The sequence below is a fragment of the Micropterus dolomieu genome, linkage group LG10 (assembly GCF_021292245.1).
Source record: "Micropterus dolomieu isolate WLL.071019.BEF.003 ecotype Adirondacks linkage group LG10, ASM2129224v1, whole genome shotgun sequence".
In the NCBI taxonomy this organism is placed as follows: Eukaryota; Metazoa; Chordata; class Actinopteri; order Centrarchiformes; family Centrarchidae; genus Micropterus; species Micropterus dolomieu.
In genome coordinates, this window is record NC_060159.1 from 12,982,160 (window position 1) to 12,995,789 (window position 13,630).

The 13,630-nt window shown below is 39.1% G+C and overlaps 1 protein-coding gene across 1 annotated transcript in view; it reads right to left on the reverse strand.

Annotated features, from left to right (window-relative positions):
- Positions 1 to 10,007: 10,007 nt before the first annotated feature.
- myb (v-myb avian myeloblastosis viral oncogene homolog) overlaps positions 10,008 to 13,630 on the reverse strand; it is a gene marked incomplete at its 5' end in the record, with an annotated part of 7,756 nt that continues 4,133 nt past the window's right edge. Inside the window, 2 exon segments of the mRNA XM_046061390.1 lie at positions 10,008 to 10,015; positions 10,933 to 10,993. Coding sequence (XP_045917346.1) covers positions 10,008 to 10,015; positions 10,933 to 10,993 — 69 coding nt within the window.

The following is a 13,630-nucleotide window of genomic DNA, read 5'->3' on the forward strand; positions in this document are numbered from 1 at the left end:
CTTGCTCATTATCACACACAGTGAGAGTGTTTTTGTAATTTGTCACCAAAATATTTAAGTGGGTTGTGTATGGTTTCCTGTCTTTTCCTGATGTTTATGTTGTTAAAATAGATGCCCTGGTAGTGAATTTTGGTCTTTGCAGTAAAACCCACACGTTTGTTGCAGAAGTAGAACCCAAAACCTTGCATCTACTAAAGGAAGAAATAGTTTAAGGAGTAACCTATTCCAGTGATTTATTATTGTACCCATAAAGTCGGGGTACTCAAAGGAGAAAAAAAAGAGGGGTCAAATCATTTTAGTCCCAGGTATGGGGTATGCTCAAAAGTACTTGATCCTACAACTCCGATGATGCAGCTGAGAATGATGATATCATCACAGTTATGTTTTAAGTTATTTTTCCCAAACTTTGGAAAACTCTCTCTAGAGCTACAGAAAAGATCATTTGACTGTATTCGTAGACTGAGTAGTACCCATTAGTGAGCATTTGTTTGTAAAATTGTGAGCTGAAATATTCCCTCTCATTTTTCTTGCTGGCGGCTTCCATTTAAGATACTTAATTTATGAAAATACTAACATACTTAATAACGTATTATTAAGTGTTGCTTGTGGCCCCCAAAAAGTATTGTGACAGGGGCCCTTCATTGTTTGCATGAAACCAAATCTATGCTGGTTTATGCAGTTCCTGTTCAGGCCTGGTGAGGGAGTACAAGCAGTTTCCAGTAAGTCATGTCTCCTCCTGTTGTTACAAGTACAGTTCAACCTGCTCAACCTGTTCCTCCATCTCTGCATCATTAGTCAAATCATATTGTTATCACAGTCACAATTATATGGGCTCAGTAAGGGCTCCTTGTTGCTGCTGTAAACACAGTGTTTAGTTTTGGATGAATCCATGCGTGCCAGTGTTTATTTGTATAGATTTGGCAGATCTGTGATCTGTTTGTGGTTTGCACGGCCAAGTTTTATGGTAGGATTGTGTTTAAATCCGGAACACCGCCTGCAGAATCTCAAATTTACCTTTCGTGTTTTGGAGTTAAGACTATAGAGTCGTGTTCAGCAAAAGTGTAAAACTCCAGTCTACTAAATGATATCACCTTTGAACTGAAGGTAGACGGGCAACATGAGACTGATAGGGAGCCTTTGGAAGATCCTATAGAATCCTTAATTACCCAAAATAGAGCAAAAAAATAACTTCAGTAGTATTCTAACTTAAGGACCAATGGGGCCACAGGGCAGACCCACACATTTGCATAGTCAAAATGTCACCTGATCAATTCAAAGAGGCTCCAATTCACATCAGGGCAGTGAGATTTTTAGAGTGATTATGTGTATGTTTCCCTATACATTTGTTTGGTTCCAACGCTTGGTTCTGAAGAATTTGTATTGCGAAAAATGACTCTATTTTTAAAATGCCTATTATGAAAAGTGGCTCTATTCCTGTATGAGTTTGGGGTCATTTATAAAATTATACATAGCTATTCATTTTACATTTTCACAAGGAGTTGTTTTTCATTGAATGTTTTGATATACAGTTTTATAGCCATTTATACCAGAGGCATTAGTATTATATATCCACATGCTGTATATCCACATGTTTGTGTTAAGGAGGAAAACAAATAGAATAAGAAACTGGTGTGACACTGATTTTTTGTGCATTTAATGTCACAATAACCAGTTAGCAACCAGCTTCAATAACCTGACAATGAAGTTGAAATAATTTGCTGAAAGTAAGGGATAAATAATAGCATAGTCAACTTAAAATAATCTGTAAAGAGTTTAAACGGGTCACTGAAAGTAGTTGCTTCACAGCTGAAGGCTTTAGCTAAAAGTAATGAATGACAAATTGTTAGCGAAAAGCTATGCATTAGTGGCTGAAATAGCTAGAAGTAAGTAGTTTGAAATAGATAAAAATAATTTATATACACCTGAACACCAAAAGTAATGGATAAATGGTTGAAATGTGGTGGTGGTAGTTGAATGCAAACTTGACCACAACAACCACATTAACTTTAAGAAAAATTTATTGTAACAATAGGCCTATATTTCAAAAAGTGATAGTGTTAAATAACATGCACTTTAAAACACTCAAACACTTGAGCTCCTCTGATGTGGAGGTACCTGGGACAAATGTTGGGAGCCTCCGGTACTTCTTAGTCTGCTTATGAGCACCAAAAACTCCATGCAGAAAGTACTTTCCAAACCCTGACCTTAAAATGAGGGTCATGGTCATACTTGTGGTAAACTGTGTGTGTAATCAAAGCCTGCGAAGTGCAGTAAGGTCTTGAGCCCTCAAGCGTCAATTAGCAGAAAACAAAGGCAACATTCCCATCTCTATCAACAATGTACCTACAAGCAAAGCAAATGACCGTGACAGCATTTTTATTTCAGCAATCTGCCCTGAGGCTGATTTGTGTGAGGTTCATAAAGAATATCAATCTACTGTTTTTGTTCTGAAATAAGTTTGAAAAAACATAGGTGTGTGCATGAGGAAGCTTATTGTGCAATGTTCTTGGGGTCTTTGTAGCTGTTTTTAAAGTTCTGCTCACATGTGAGCAGGTGCAATGCATATTTTTCTTTTTTCTTTTTTGTGTTAGTCAGTTCAACAAATCCCAGAACTTAGTGTGGCCAAGCATTTGTACGCATGTCCAACAATTTCAAACTGTCCTGTGAGATATCCTCTTATCCCACCTGCCCTTTTTCTTGGAAGTGATTTGGGAGTGTCCCAGAAGAGGGGAATTCTGGAGCTTGCTCTCCTAAGTTACACTCCTACTTTCCCATGCATCTCATTTGACTGGCAAATATCTATGCAAATCAGCTGTGCCACTGAGTTGGATGCAGGGAGAGTGTACAAAGTGGGGTGGGTCAGTTCAGATGTGTATGTGTGTGTGTGTGTGTGTGTGTGTGTGTGTGTGCGCATTGAGGGAAAGAGGAATGCTGCATGCTCCATCTTGTTGCCACAGATCCCCCATTGTCTTTTTTTTTCTCTCTAATGAAAATGTACCCAGGTGGGATATATAATATTATGCATACAAGATTGGATAAGAGATTGGGATAACGTGAGCCTGTGTGCGAGAGTGTGAGCGCGTGTCCATTGAGTTGCCCGTGTTGCATCACAGAAGACTGAGTGACACATGTGGCCTTCCTCTTTCTAGTTGCAAAACAACTCTCTTCTTGTTCTCTCTCCTCCTGCTTGTGTGTGTGTGTGTGTGTGTGTGTGTGTGCATCTTTCTTCATTCATATGCCGCCTCTAGTAGTAAGCAGTGCTAGTAGTGAAAAATGTGAGGAAGTTGTCACAAAGAGGGGAAGTGTGTAGTAAAAGTGTGTCAAGATATGTCAAGTATTGTTCACCTCATTGAAAGAGAGGTTCCCTTTTTTTCTTCTTTGCATGTACAATAGGGTGACTGTGTGCGCTTGTGTGTGTAGTATTCCTGCATTCATAGGTGTGTGTGCATTTTGCAGAAAGATTGATGCGCCCAGTGCTCCACTACTGACACACATATAAAATTACTAGAAATTGCTTTTGTTGTTGTTCCTCCTGCATCAAACTTCCTCCACTTAAGTTCTCTATGAAGTGATTATACCATAAAATTGAGAAGGTTCCTCCTAATTTTTAACCTAATTGCTTCCCAGTAAAACATTAATTAACTTAATTTGACTTTTTACCTCCCAACAACACAAGTTACCAAACTCTTACTCTGACCTTTGCTGACCTTTCCCACTAGCAAAGAGCAAAAATGCAATGTGCGAAAAAAGGCATTTATGCGTGTTGGTGTGTGAGAACATTTTTCTAAATGTTTGAAATTAAAGCATAAACATATGTGGGCTAGATGTGTAATCATGGTTATGTCACCACAGCGCCGCTTGCATCACCGTGTGTTGGTCGTCAAACGCCCATGTATGCACATGTGAGTACACGTGTGTGTGTGTATCTGAGTGACCCAGGAAGCTTTGCTGCGTCTCTCTCAGACGCTTCCCCCAGCTGATATCACTCACTTCCTGCCGTCTTCTCCTGTCCACTCTCTCTGCGTCCCTTCCTTCAGTCTCAAGTCCTGGCGTTTTCATTTCCACACGACGAAGCGTACGGACATCAGATGTTGTGTCATCTCAGTGTAAGTCTGTGACCATCTTTTGTTCGCTTTGTTCATTCTAGACCTCCTTGTCCGGGCTTTTGGCCTCTCTTTTTGTCTTCCTCTCTTGTTTTAAGAATCCCGATTTACACGGGTCCACATGGCCTCTCTGCTTGCTTTCCTGCCAACCTGTCTCAGTGTTTTCCTCTCTGATGGGCTGTTTGTCTCCATGTTTTGATGGCTGATCCATTTGGACTCCAAACAAAAACTAAAAGCAGTTTCTTATTTATAGTGACATGATTCTGAAAGTAGAACAGGGATATGAGACTTTTTGATCATCTCAAAATAATCCATCGGCATCCAAAGCTTGTGGTTTGCTTTTAAATGTGTTAAATTCATTAAATAAAATAGACATTTCACCAAAAATCCAGGTTTGGCTTACAGTTTTTAAGGTTGACTCCAGATGTGTGAAAAATACACACACACACATACGAGGGTTCTTCCTTGTTCTCCCTTTCGCTTTCTGGGAAATGGGGAGAGGAGAAGAGGAATGAGGAAGTTCACAGGGCAGACTGTATCTCTCTTTTTTGCATGTTAATGTTATTAAAAAGATTTGCCCACATCATGTTTAAGAACTTTTTAGACACACTTTTTTAATCAAAAATAAATTTTTTCAAAAAACAGGAATCAGATACTTTCAGTTTGTTTATTTCAGCACAGACAGTTGTGGACTCTTGATTAGTGTTTTCTTTTCTACTATGACTTTGTTCTGTTAAATTTACAAGGCACATTTGTGTTTAACACCTTAAAGTGTTGTTTTCCATTAAAAGGGTTCATCCTCTGGGAAACCCAGTATATTTGAATGCAATCAGAGTGGAAATATTAGTTCCATGCTGATGTAAAAGAAAAGGTCATTAGGTCACCAAAAAACTTCTTTCTGCCTCCAACAATTTATGAAACATTTTGAAACATGACAATTCCATGACAAGCACACCCACTTCACTCAGGGTGAGTAAGATAGCAGACAGGCAGGTTTTTAGTTTTTTTCATTCTATACGCCAGTATTTTGTTCACTTTGCATATGCACAACTTAGTGCAACACCATGAAAACCTTTTGAGGAGAGACTGTACGGAAGTGTGTGCTGTTACAGCTTCCCACCTCTACAGCAGGCTTTTCACCCCACCTTGGAGTGTGGCTCAAAGACCCACTTTTTCTTGTGTTTGGATGACACATAGTATAAACTAGAAAATTTCAAGCATACTCTGGCCTTCTGGAAACCCAACCACCAGTCTTTTCAGATGCATTATCGTGGACCAAGTGTCCATCAAGAGGAAAGTTTGACATGGTGGTGGCGTTAGACAAACATTCAAGTTGTCACCAAAATCCTTATCTTCTGAGTACCTTTAACTCCCAGAATAAATGATAATCTGGACAGGATTAGGTACAGTAGGTGTTTGCTTTTCACAAGAAGTGGTGTTTTATTTTCTCTCATAAAGGCATATTACTTGTTGTGAGATAAATCAGTGGATTATTCATATGTCATTGTTTCTATTCTATTATATATTATATTCTAAATATTCTACAGCTGGAAAACACACTTCTCACTGTTGTTTTCCCTCCTTGAAGATGACACCACTTACTGAAAAGCATGTGACTTCAGGAGAAGTCTTTTATTTAAACTTGACTGGTGAGTTTTATGTGAAGGTCTAGTAGCACATGTACAATAGAGGCAAATGTATTGGGTGTGTTTTTTTTAATAATTAATTATGATGATTTATTTCATCAACTAAAAATACAGTTCAGTGTTCTTTAAAAGGATTTGGTTCCTTTGCTTTCTGTTCTTTTAAAAGAATAAAATAAAGGTCATTGTAAGATGCCTTTATGTGTGTTATAGTAACACACTGCACTATCAGTTGGAAATCAGAAATAAAGTGGTTTGAATGTTTAAAATTAAATGGAAACATAGGAGTGAAACTGGATGGAAAAAAGGATTGATGACTAATGGAAGGATGATTAAAAACAGAGTGATGTAAGAAAGGGACAGAAAATTATGAGAGACTCAGAGGGAAGTAGAGGATATGTGGCGTGTAGAACTAAAACCCCACAATCCGGCTGAGCGAGAACAGACGAGAGTTTCCTAACACCGGTGCGAGTTCTGACACGATGCTGACCGTGACACAGAGTCCGGGATGGGATCGCAGAACAGGGAGTGAGACTAGACCCAGAAAAACGGGATTCCGCCCTCGCGGAGCAACATACCTCTCCAAGAGTTTCCCACGAGAAAAACCTCCGGCGTTTCTCGGTCCAGGGAGAAGCAAAATAAAATCAGCAAAGGCAGGAGAGACGAGGAGATAAATATAAAGATATATGGAGCAGCATGGGGAAACTGGGGGCATATTTCAGTGTATTGCAGGTGGGATTAAATGTGAGCTTCATGAGAAAAAATGCTAGATAGGCATCAGCTGGCCATCTCTGGACCACAAGATTCTCATAACTGTTCAGGTTTTCAGCCTGGAGACAGGAGTTTAATGCCTACGTAGTTTTATCAAGATGTCAGTGTGAGAAGAATAATGTATTAGGTTAAATACTCCTTGCAGCTGTTTGCCATGTGGACAAACACATACACTACAGACACACTTGTAGAATATGCCAGGGTGTGGTTCATGTCATGCCTCCTTTGCCCCTGCCATTGGCATCTCATGTGACCCACTAACGATGACGTGACTTTTTATTCCTTTCTGCCCTCTTTTTCCCTTCTTCTTTCCAACTCCTCCATCCACCACTTGCTATCTTTGTTGGGAGGATAAGTCATAGCTGTCAAACCTGTTCTTTCTCTTCATTTATCAGCTGGATCTTCGAGGGATTTCTTTTCTTCACCACCTCTTCCTGCTCTTTTAAGGAACACAGCAGGGGAATTATTATGAGCCAAAAGCAAGGAGCTTTGGCCTCCTTGTGGAGCGAGCAACTGAAACAAGAACTTTACAACTTTACATCTGGAGACAACAAGACTTTATTCTCTCTTCAGTTTTTTGCTACATGTGTCTCTGACTTTAAGTAATTGATTTAAAAAGTATTGAAGTGTAACATTGCTACTGTGGTGGAAAAAATATCAGGGTCCTTTACTTACTACTAGTAAAAGTACAAATACAACAATCTAACAATACACCATTAAGTAAAAGTTCTACATTCAATTGGATACTTAAGTAAAAGTAGGCTGAATAAGTATTATTAGCAAACTTAAAGTATTAAAAGTAAGAGGTGGAAGGATCATTGAGATATTTTACTCAATTAAAGTACTTACACTACAATATAACAATACTTCATTACACAAAAAGGTAAAGGTAAAAGTAAAAGTATTTTGAGCAAAATGTACTCAAAGTGTCAAAAGTTAAATTACAGAATGGTCCATTTTACATAGTTATAGTTGTCATATTTATTGTTGAAAGATTATTACTGATTATCAATATGGAGTCTTTTATTTACTTTTGGTACTGTAATAATGCATCACATCTTAGACAAAGTTGTCAAATAAATGTAGTGTAGTGGAAAGCGTAAAAAAATATTTCCCTTCAAATGCAGTGGAGTAGCATAAAATGGAAATATTCAGACAAAGAACTTCAAAATTGTAGTTAAGCACATTAGTGGAGTAAATGTAGTTAGTTACATTTCAACACTGTAAAATGGCCCCGGTGACTGATATATTATTATATGTTTTTTAATATTTGATTGTTAATACTCTATACTTATACTTGGTTGAATAACATTTTACTGTTGGTAGATGGAGGTAATTTTGACCAACAGATAGGTAGTTTAGGCCAATGGTTCCCAATCTACACAAATGTGTATACATTTTTGGGTTTTTTTGGGGTGTGTTTGCTTTTTTGTGAAATATTGGATAATCTGAACTCTCTGTGTCTCAAAAAAATTTTTAATTAAACGTTCTGATGGGAAATGTCTCATAGACATACAGAACAAGGGGGCCCTAACCAGAAGCTGCTTTTTTGTAACAGGTCACAAGTCAAAATGGTTGGAGAGCGCTGGTTTAAGCTTTAAAAAATGCATAGTATTTTATAAACTTATTTTGTTCTTTTTATATAGAACTCTGAAAAGTAGTTAGTAACTACAGCTGCCACATTCATCTTGTGGGGTAAAAAGTACAATGTTCCCCTCTGACATGTAATGGAGTAGAACTATAAAGTAGCACAAAATGGAAATGTTCAAGTAAAGTAGCTGATAATTGTACTTAAATACAGTACGTAATTACATAAATGTTTTTAAGTATTGTCATGATTGTTGTGACTAACTAACTACTAACTATGACTGTGACCGTAAGACTATCACATTTTATTTACTTATTCACTGTAGTGAAAAAATGTGTTTGAGCAAGAACACATTTTCCTTCATAGCACCGATTCACTCTTTGCATCTTATTTGCATAGTTTTGCATTCTACTGTGTTGCTTGCCAGCTTATCCATTCTGCTGTACATTTGTAAAATAGTGTGTGTTTCTTATGTGTGCCTAAACCTCTACATTATTATAAAGTAAATCCCAAACTGAGATTTTTATCTGGTGTTAGCTTCTTCTCCATTGGTTTGGCAGGATGAAGGTTATGGTAAAGTTCCCACTATGGGTACTTTGCAGACCTGAGGCTTGCGGCAAAGGATCTGTGCTGCTGTTTTTTTGTTTTCTTTTTGCTGCTTCATCTCATGTGCAAACACAAGCAAAAGAAGGTTTTGGGTGTTTGCACAGCTACAGCCTCAGTACATCCTGTTCCAGAGAACCCCTCCACACACACATCCACCCGTACCACAGCATTTAAAGTAAGTTCCCCTTAATGGCAAGGACAAAACCATACTTTTACATAGTGTTTCTATGGTGCCATATTAATATTGTTTCAAGTGCCAGCTCCTGCACGGGGCTTTTTAACTCTGAGGTACCAGAAAAAAGCCAGTTTGATTTGTGCTGTAGGGGTTTGGATGTTATTTTTAGGGATGAAGAAACCGGTTCAATTTGAATAACTGCATTTTATAAATGGGCTTCAGATATGAAGCACCAGTCTGTACTCGGTATGACTGTAGGAGGACAAAAATATCACCAGCAGTCTATTGTTCACTGTCCAATTTTAGCATTAACTCTTCAATCTCTTCCCTGTCCACTGCCTCTGACCTGATACGGGGCATACGCAGTCTCTCTTTCTGCCAATAAAAACAACATGTCTTCCTTAGATATTCTCTAGTCAAAATGCTGTACTATCGTCACATTACAAAATCAGTAGAATACAAATGCTCCAAAGACTGGGCCCAGTGACTCAGTCCAAAGATGATATGTTTTGCACTCTTTTGCATGTGTAGCAATGAAACTGGCAACAGACTTGACTCTCAACCACTAGAAGACGTTGGTCCCTTTCAGACATGCACTTGATAAATAATAATTATTGATAATTTCCCCCCTATTTAAATTTGAATTCATGCCAACTGCATTGATGACAGCGGAATTTACTTATCAATAGTGAAATTGATGATGGTCATTAATTAACGCATCATTACTGAGTTTTTCACCAGCAAGGACCACACAATCAACAGGTATGATTAAATGATTTATTGATGATCTAAACAGAAAGATGTACGAGAGTTGCGGTTGCCGGAAAGACATTCGAAAGCGTTGTTGGGAAGCTACGATAGGGAAATCCGCCGTAGCACCCGAGCACGACGGTGATGCCACAAGTCCCTCTTGCATGCTCGGTGCCAAATGTGAAGCACTGTGGCTATAATATTACTGTCATGTCTCAATAAAGCCATTAAAGACATTTATGAAGTATGCCTAAAACCCAATACTTTAACAGACTGATGAAGCCAGCAAAGTTACATATTCCATGTCTGAAAAGGACGTTTGAGTGGTTGTAGTAGTAGCTTTTTAAATGCAAGGGAACAGTTTTTAAGCTCTAAGCTCCTGTGAAGCACAGCAAAGAGAAGCGTGTTAGATGAATTGCGAGAACGAGATCAAAGGTGTAACATACATTTTCAGAACAGCAATTCCTATTACATAAAAGAAATAAGAAAGGAACAAGACACGACTGTTTAGGTAATGTGCAGGTTTCTAATGAGAATGTCAAGGTCAAGAAACCCTGACTTTTAATGTGATTCTTTTTATGTTAACAGGCATTTAAACAGAATAATATCCAACTTAACCATGTGTGTTCAAGGATGTAGGATCTTTTACCACAATTATACCTGCTACAATAACTCCCTGGTGACACAACCCTATCATGTTTCTGATGAAACATATGCTAAGTGCTGGTTCAACATGTGAACCGTGTGTGTTTAAGTCATCACGGGCTGATGCACATGTTCAAACTTGTCCAAGACTCACATAAAAGGTGACACCTTGTTGAGTGTGTTTCTGTGTATTGCAGAGGAACAGGTACAGAGAGAGATGAAGAGAAGGAGGTGCTCATCCTCCTGAATGAGCACTTACTCATGTTACTGTACCTTTGGTTTCATTTATGATGTTTTGCCCTTATGCTTCTTTTTTTTCCACCCAGGCCTCCTTCCATTTAGGTACCTGTTAATCTTGCAGAACAGCCTCAGTGCCATCAATCACACCTTGTGATCATCTTGGCATGTACTGCGAGCCCCAAACGCATCTTCAACTTCACAGCTTGCACACACACCTACACACGCACACACACATCCTGTACTTGCAGAGGTGTGTAGAGAAGAGCATCAGGGGCCCTGTAGCAGTGACAAATACACATACCATTTCCAAGTGTCCTACGCAACATGCCCACACACTTTTTGTATGTGTAATGTGTGTGTGTGTGTGTGTGTGTTATCAAGACCCTGTGTTTCCTGTTTTGCAATTCTCACCATGCCCTCCCAGAAAACGTCTGCCTCTGGCTGATTCAGGAACAGCCTGTTTTCTGCCACCCTAAGAGTGGGCATTCAACATTGAGACATATGTATGTATGTGGCCTCTTAGAGAAGCCTAGCACAAATGTTGGCCATTTGTTTTAAACATCTTTCATGTCATATAGATTTCATAAAATGCTTTAGGTGACTGCCTTTCATTAGGCAATAAAAAGGGTTCTTAAGATCTGAATCCATTCAAATGATCATTTAGAGCCTGAGTTATGGCTAAAATAAATAGAAAGTTGAGGATAAAGATGTGTTAAGGTTGAAATAGATTCAAGTTTTGGAGCACCACTCTGTTTAATTACTTCCAAGCTTTCCCTTCTCATATGGCACATTTGGAGTTTAGAATGATAACAGTGGTTGATTTACCACACAAAATGTTTGGTCTTTTTTTTTATTTCAGACAGAGGTATACATAAACAGGCTTCTCATCTAGCTAGCTGGCAACCATTGTTTTTTGGTGGCTGAATTCATTTTTTTAAAGTTTCCAGCTGACTCATTTTAAAACGAAAACCCTTTAACAGGGGTCTTAAATGTGCACTTGATGGCTATCTACACAGTAAAAGAATGAGGCTAAAGTCCCAGGCAAAAAGTCAGCATCCTCATCAGCTGATGATCCATGTAGAAGACAGAAACACCATTGTATTGTAGTGTAAAACTAGTTAGGGTTGGTATGTAAATATAATAAGAAACAGTATGTCTTCACTTATACAAGAGAAAAAGCTTATAGGACGAGGACTAACCAATGTGTTTGGCTAACGTAATGCTATCTCTGGTAAAGCTGCTGGAGTTGCTGGAGTTGAAATTTCATCAAATCAAATAAAGAGACAGACAGAGCTGCAAACGTTAGCTTAACTCCTGATAGTACGCTTCCAAACAGTAGGGCAATACAACACTGGGGATATGCTAGTGGTGAACTTGGCTTTTAAAAATTTTTTTTTACGTGAGCTGTAACCTCAAAAAGAGAATGTTGCTAGCTAGCTATAGCTATATATTCATTGCTGTACTTTGTGCAGCCAACGTAATATTGCGGAGAAACTAGCCAACAAAAAATATCCCACCCCATTCCTTCAGGCCTCCCTCCAAAGCCACACACATTTTCATGTGCAATGAGTGCACGGGCAGAGTGTGCGCAGTTTGGTAGTAAGACAAGTAGGTAGGCAGGTAGGTAGTGCTGCCTGCGACAGCCACAGAAAACAGATTTTTCCTTTTTTGTGTCCAAGCATTTGATTTATTGTTTGCCACCGGGATGGAAAGAGAATTTCAACAAATACAACAGAAAATGCATTTAAAATAAATTTCCTACCCTAGTTTTAAAGAAAAAAAATGTGGACAGCTCATTATTATATGCCGTAAATTGGCAGAAATACAAAAAATGTAAATACATTTGACATAGTGTGGGTGATAGGAGTGGCTATCTTTATGTTGCAGGTGAGACATCCAGTCTAAATAAATTGTAACATCATCCTGGGTGATTAAATTGCATGATACCAGGATGCACCTGTGCGCGCGTGTGTGTGGGAGTGCGTGTGTGTTTGCATATGAAAACTCCTCCTCGCCCTGCAATTATCTGTCCAGAGGGCTGTGTACCTGTACTTTACAACTCACCTGACTAACATGCCAACAATAACACTTGAGAAAACTGAGTCAGGCCAAATACCTCTACGTGGTGCTACTGTTACATGGTGGGGGGTTTTCCTGTCCATGATTATTGCATTTTGTGTATTATAATGAATAATTGATTTATCTAAGGCCATGCCCATTGAGGTGCTTTCCCCTGGAGGCAGGTGTGTGCCTGTTTGCATATGTGTGAGATCGACACTGCAGCCGGGAGTTCCCCCAAGTTAAGTAATTCACAACTTTCACTTATCAATACCGCACAATGATCGATGTCTAAATGACAGTCAGATTCATATTCTTCATACAGTCAAACAAGCAAGTCAAGGATTCCCAATCTAATAACAATGCTACCTCTAAATTAACATTGCCTTTATACATAATAGCAGGGCACGTCCAGCACAGGACCTCTAGGTGTGGCCATGGTTTGTGCTGTGTATACGTTTGATTGGAGTCAATTGTGGTCAGGAAAGGTACCTACTGTGGTCAGACACTGTATGTGTGTGTGCGTGCGTGTGTGTGTGTGAGTGAGAGTGAGTGTGCACGTGTTATGTGGTTTGCGCTCAGGATGGGTGGAGCTGGGTAGGGCTTTTTGCTCCTATCATAACCACAAAAGAATAGGGCCTCTTTACTGAGAAATTAAAGTGATAAAGGTCACAGCAGCAAAGTCACAAAAAGTGCTGGCCATATGCATTGTCTGTAGACTGAAAGCAGAAAGAAATAGAGGGGAATCCAGAGTATGTTGTAGCCGTGGGTGTGAAGGCCTCAGGTGTCTGACCAAGTCTGTTTATATCACACACTGCTGCACTCTTTAGGGTACATCCTAGAGGAAGTTTGTTCCAGCAAATACAATGTTTCAGCAGAACAGGTGGAGAGAGAGCAACCACCCATTTCATACATTTGGGGCTATCTTACCACACACACACACACACACACACACACACACACACACACACACGATGTTGTTGACAGAAGGAAATCCCAGCATCTTCTTCATGTTCTGTTGGTCAGCAATCAACAAAACTGCACATCACAG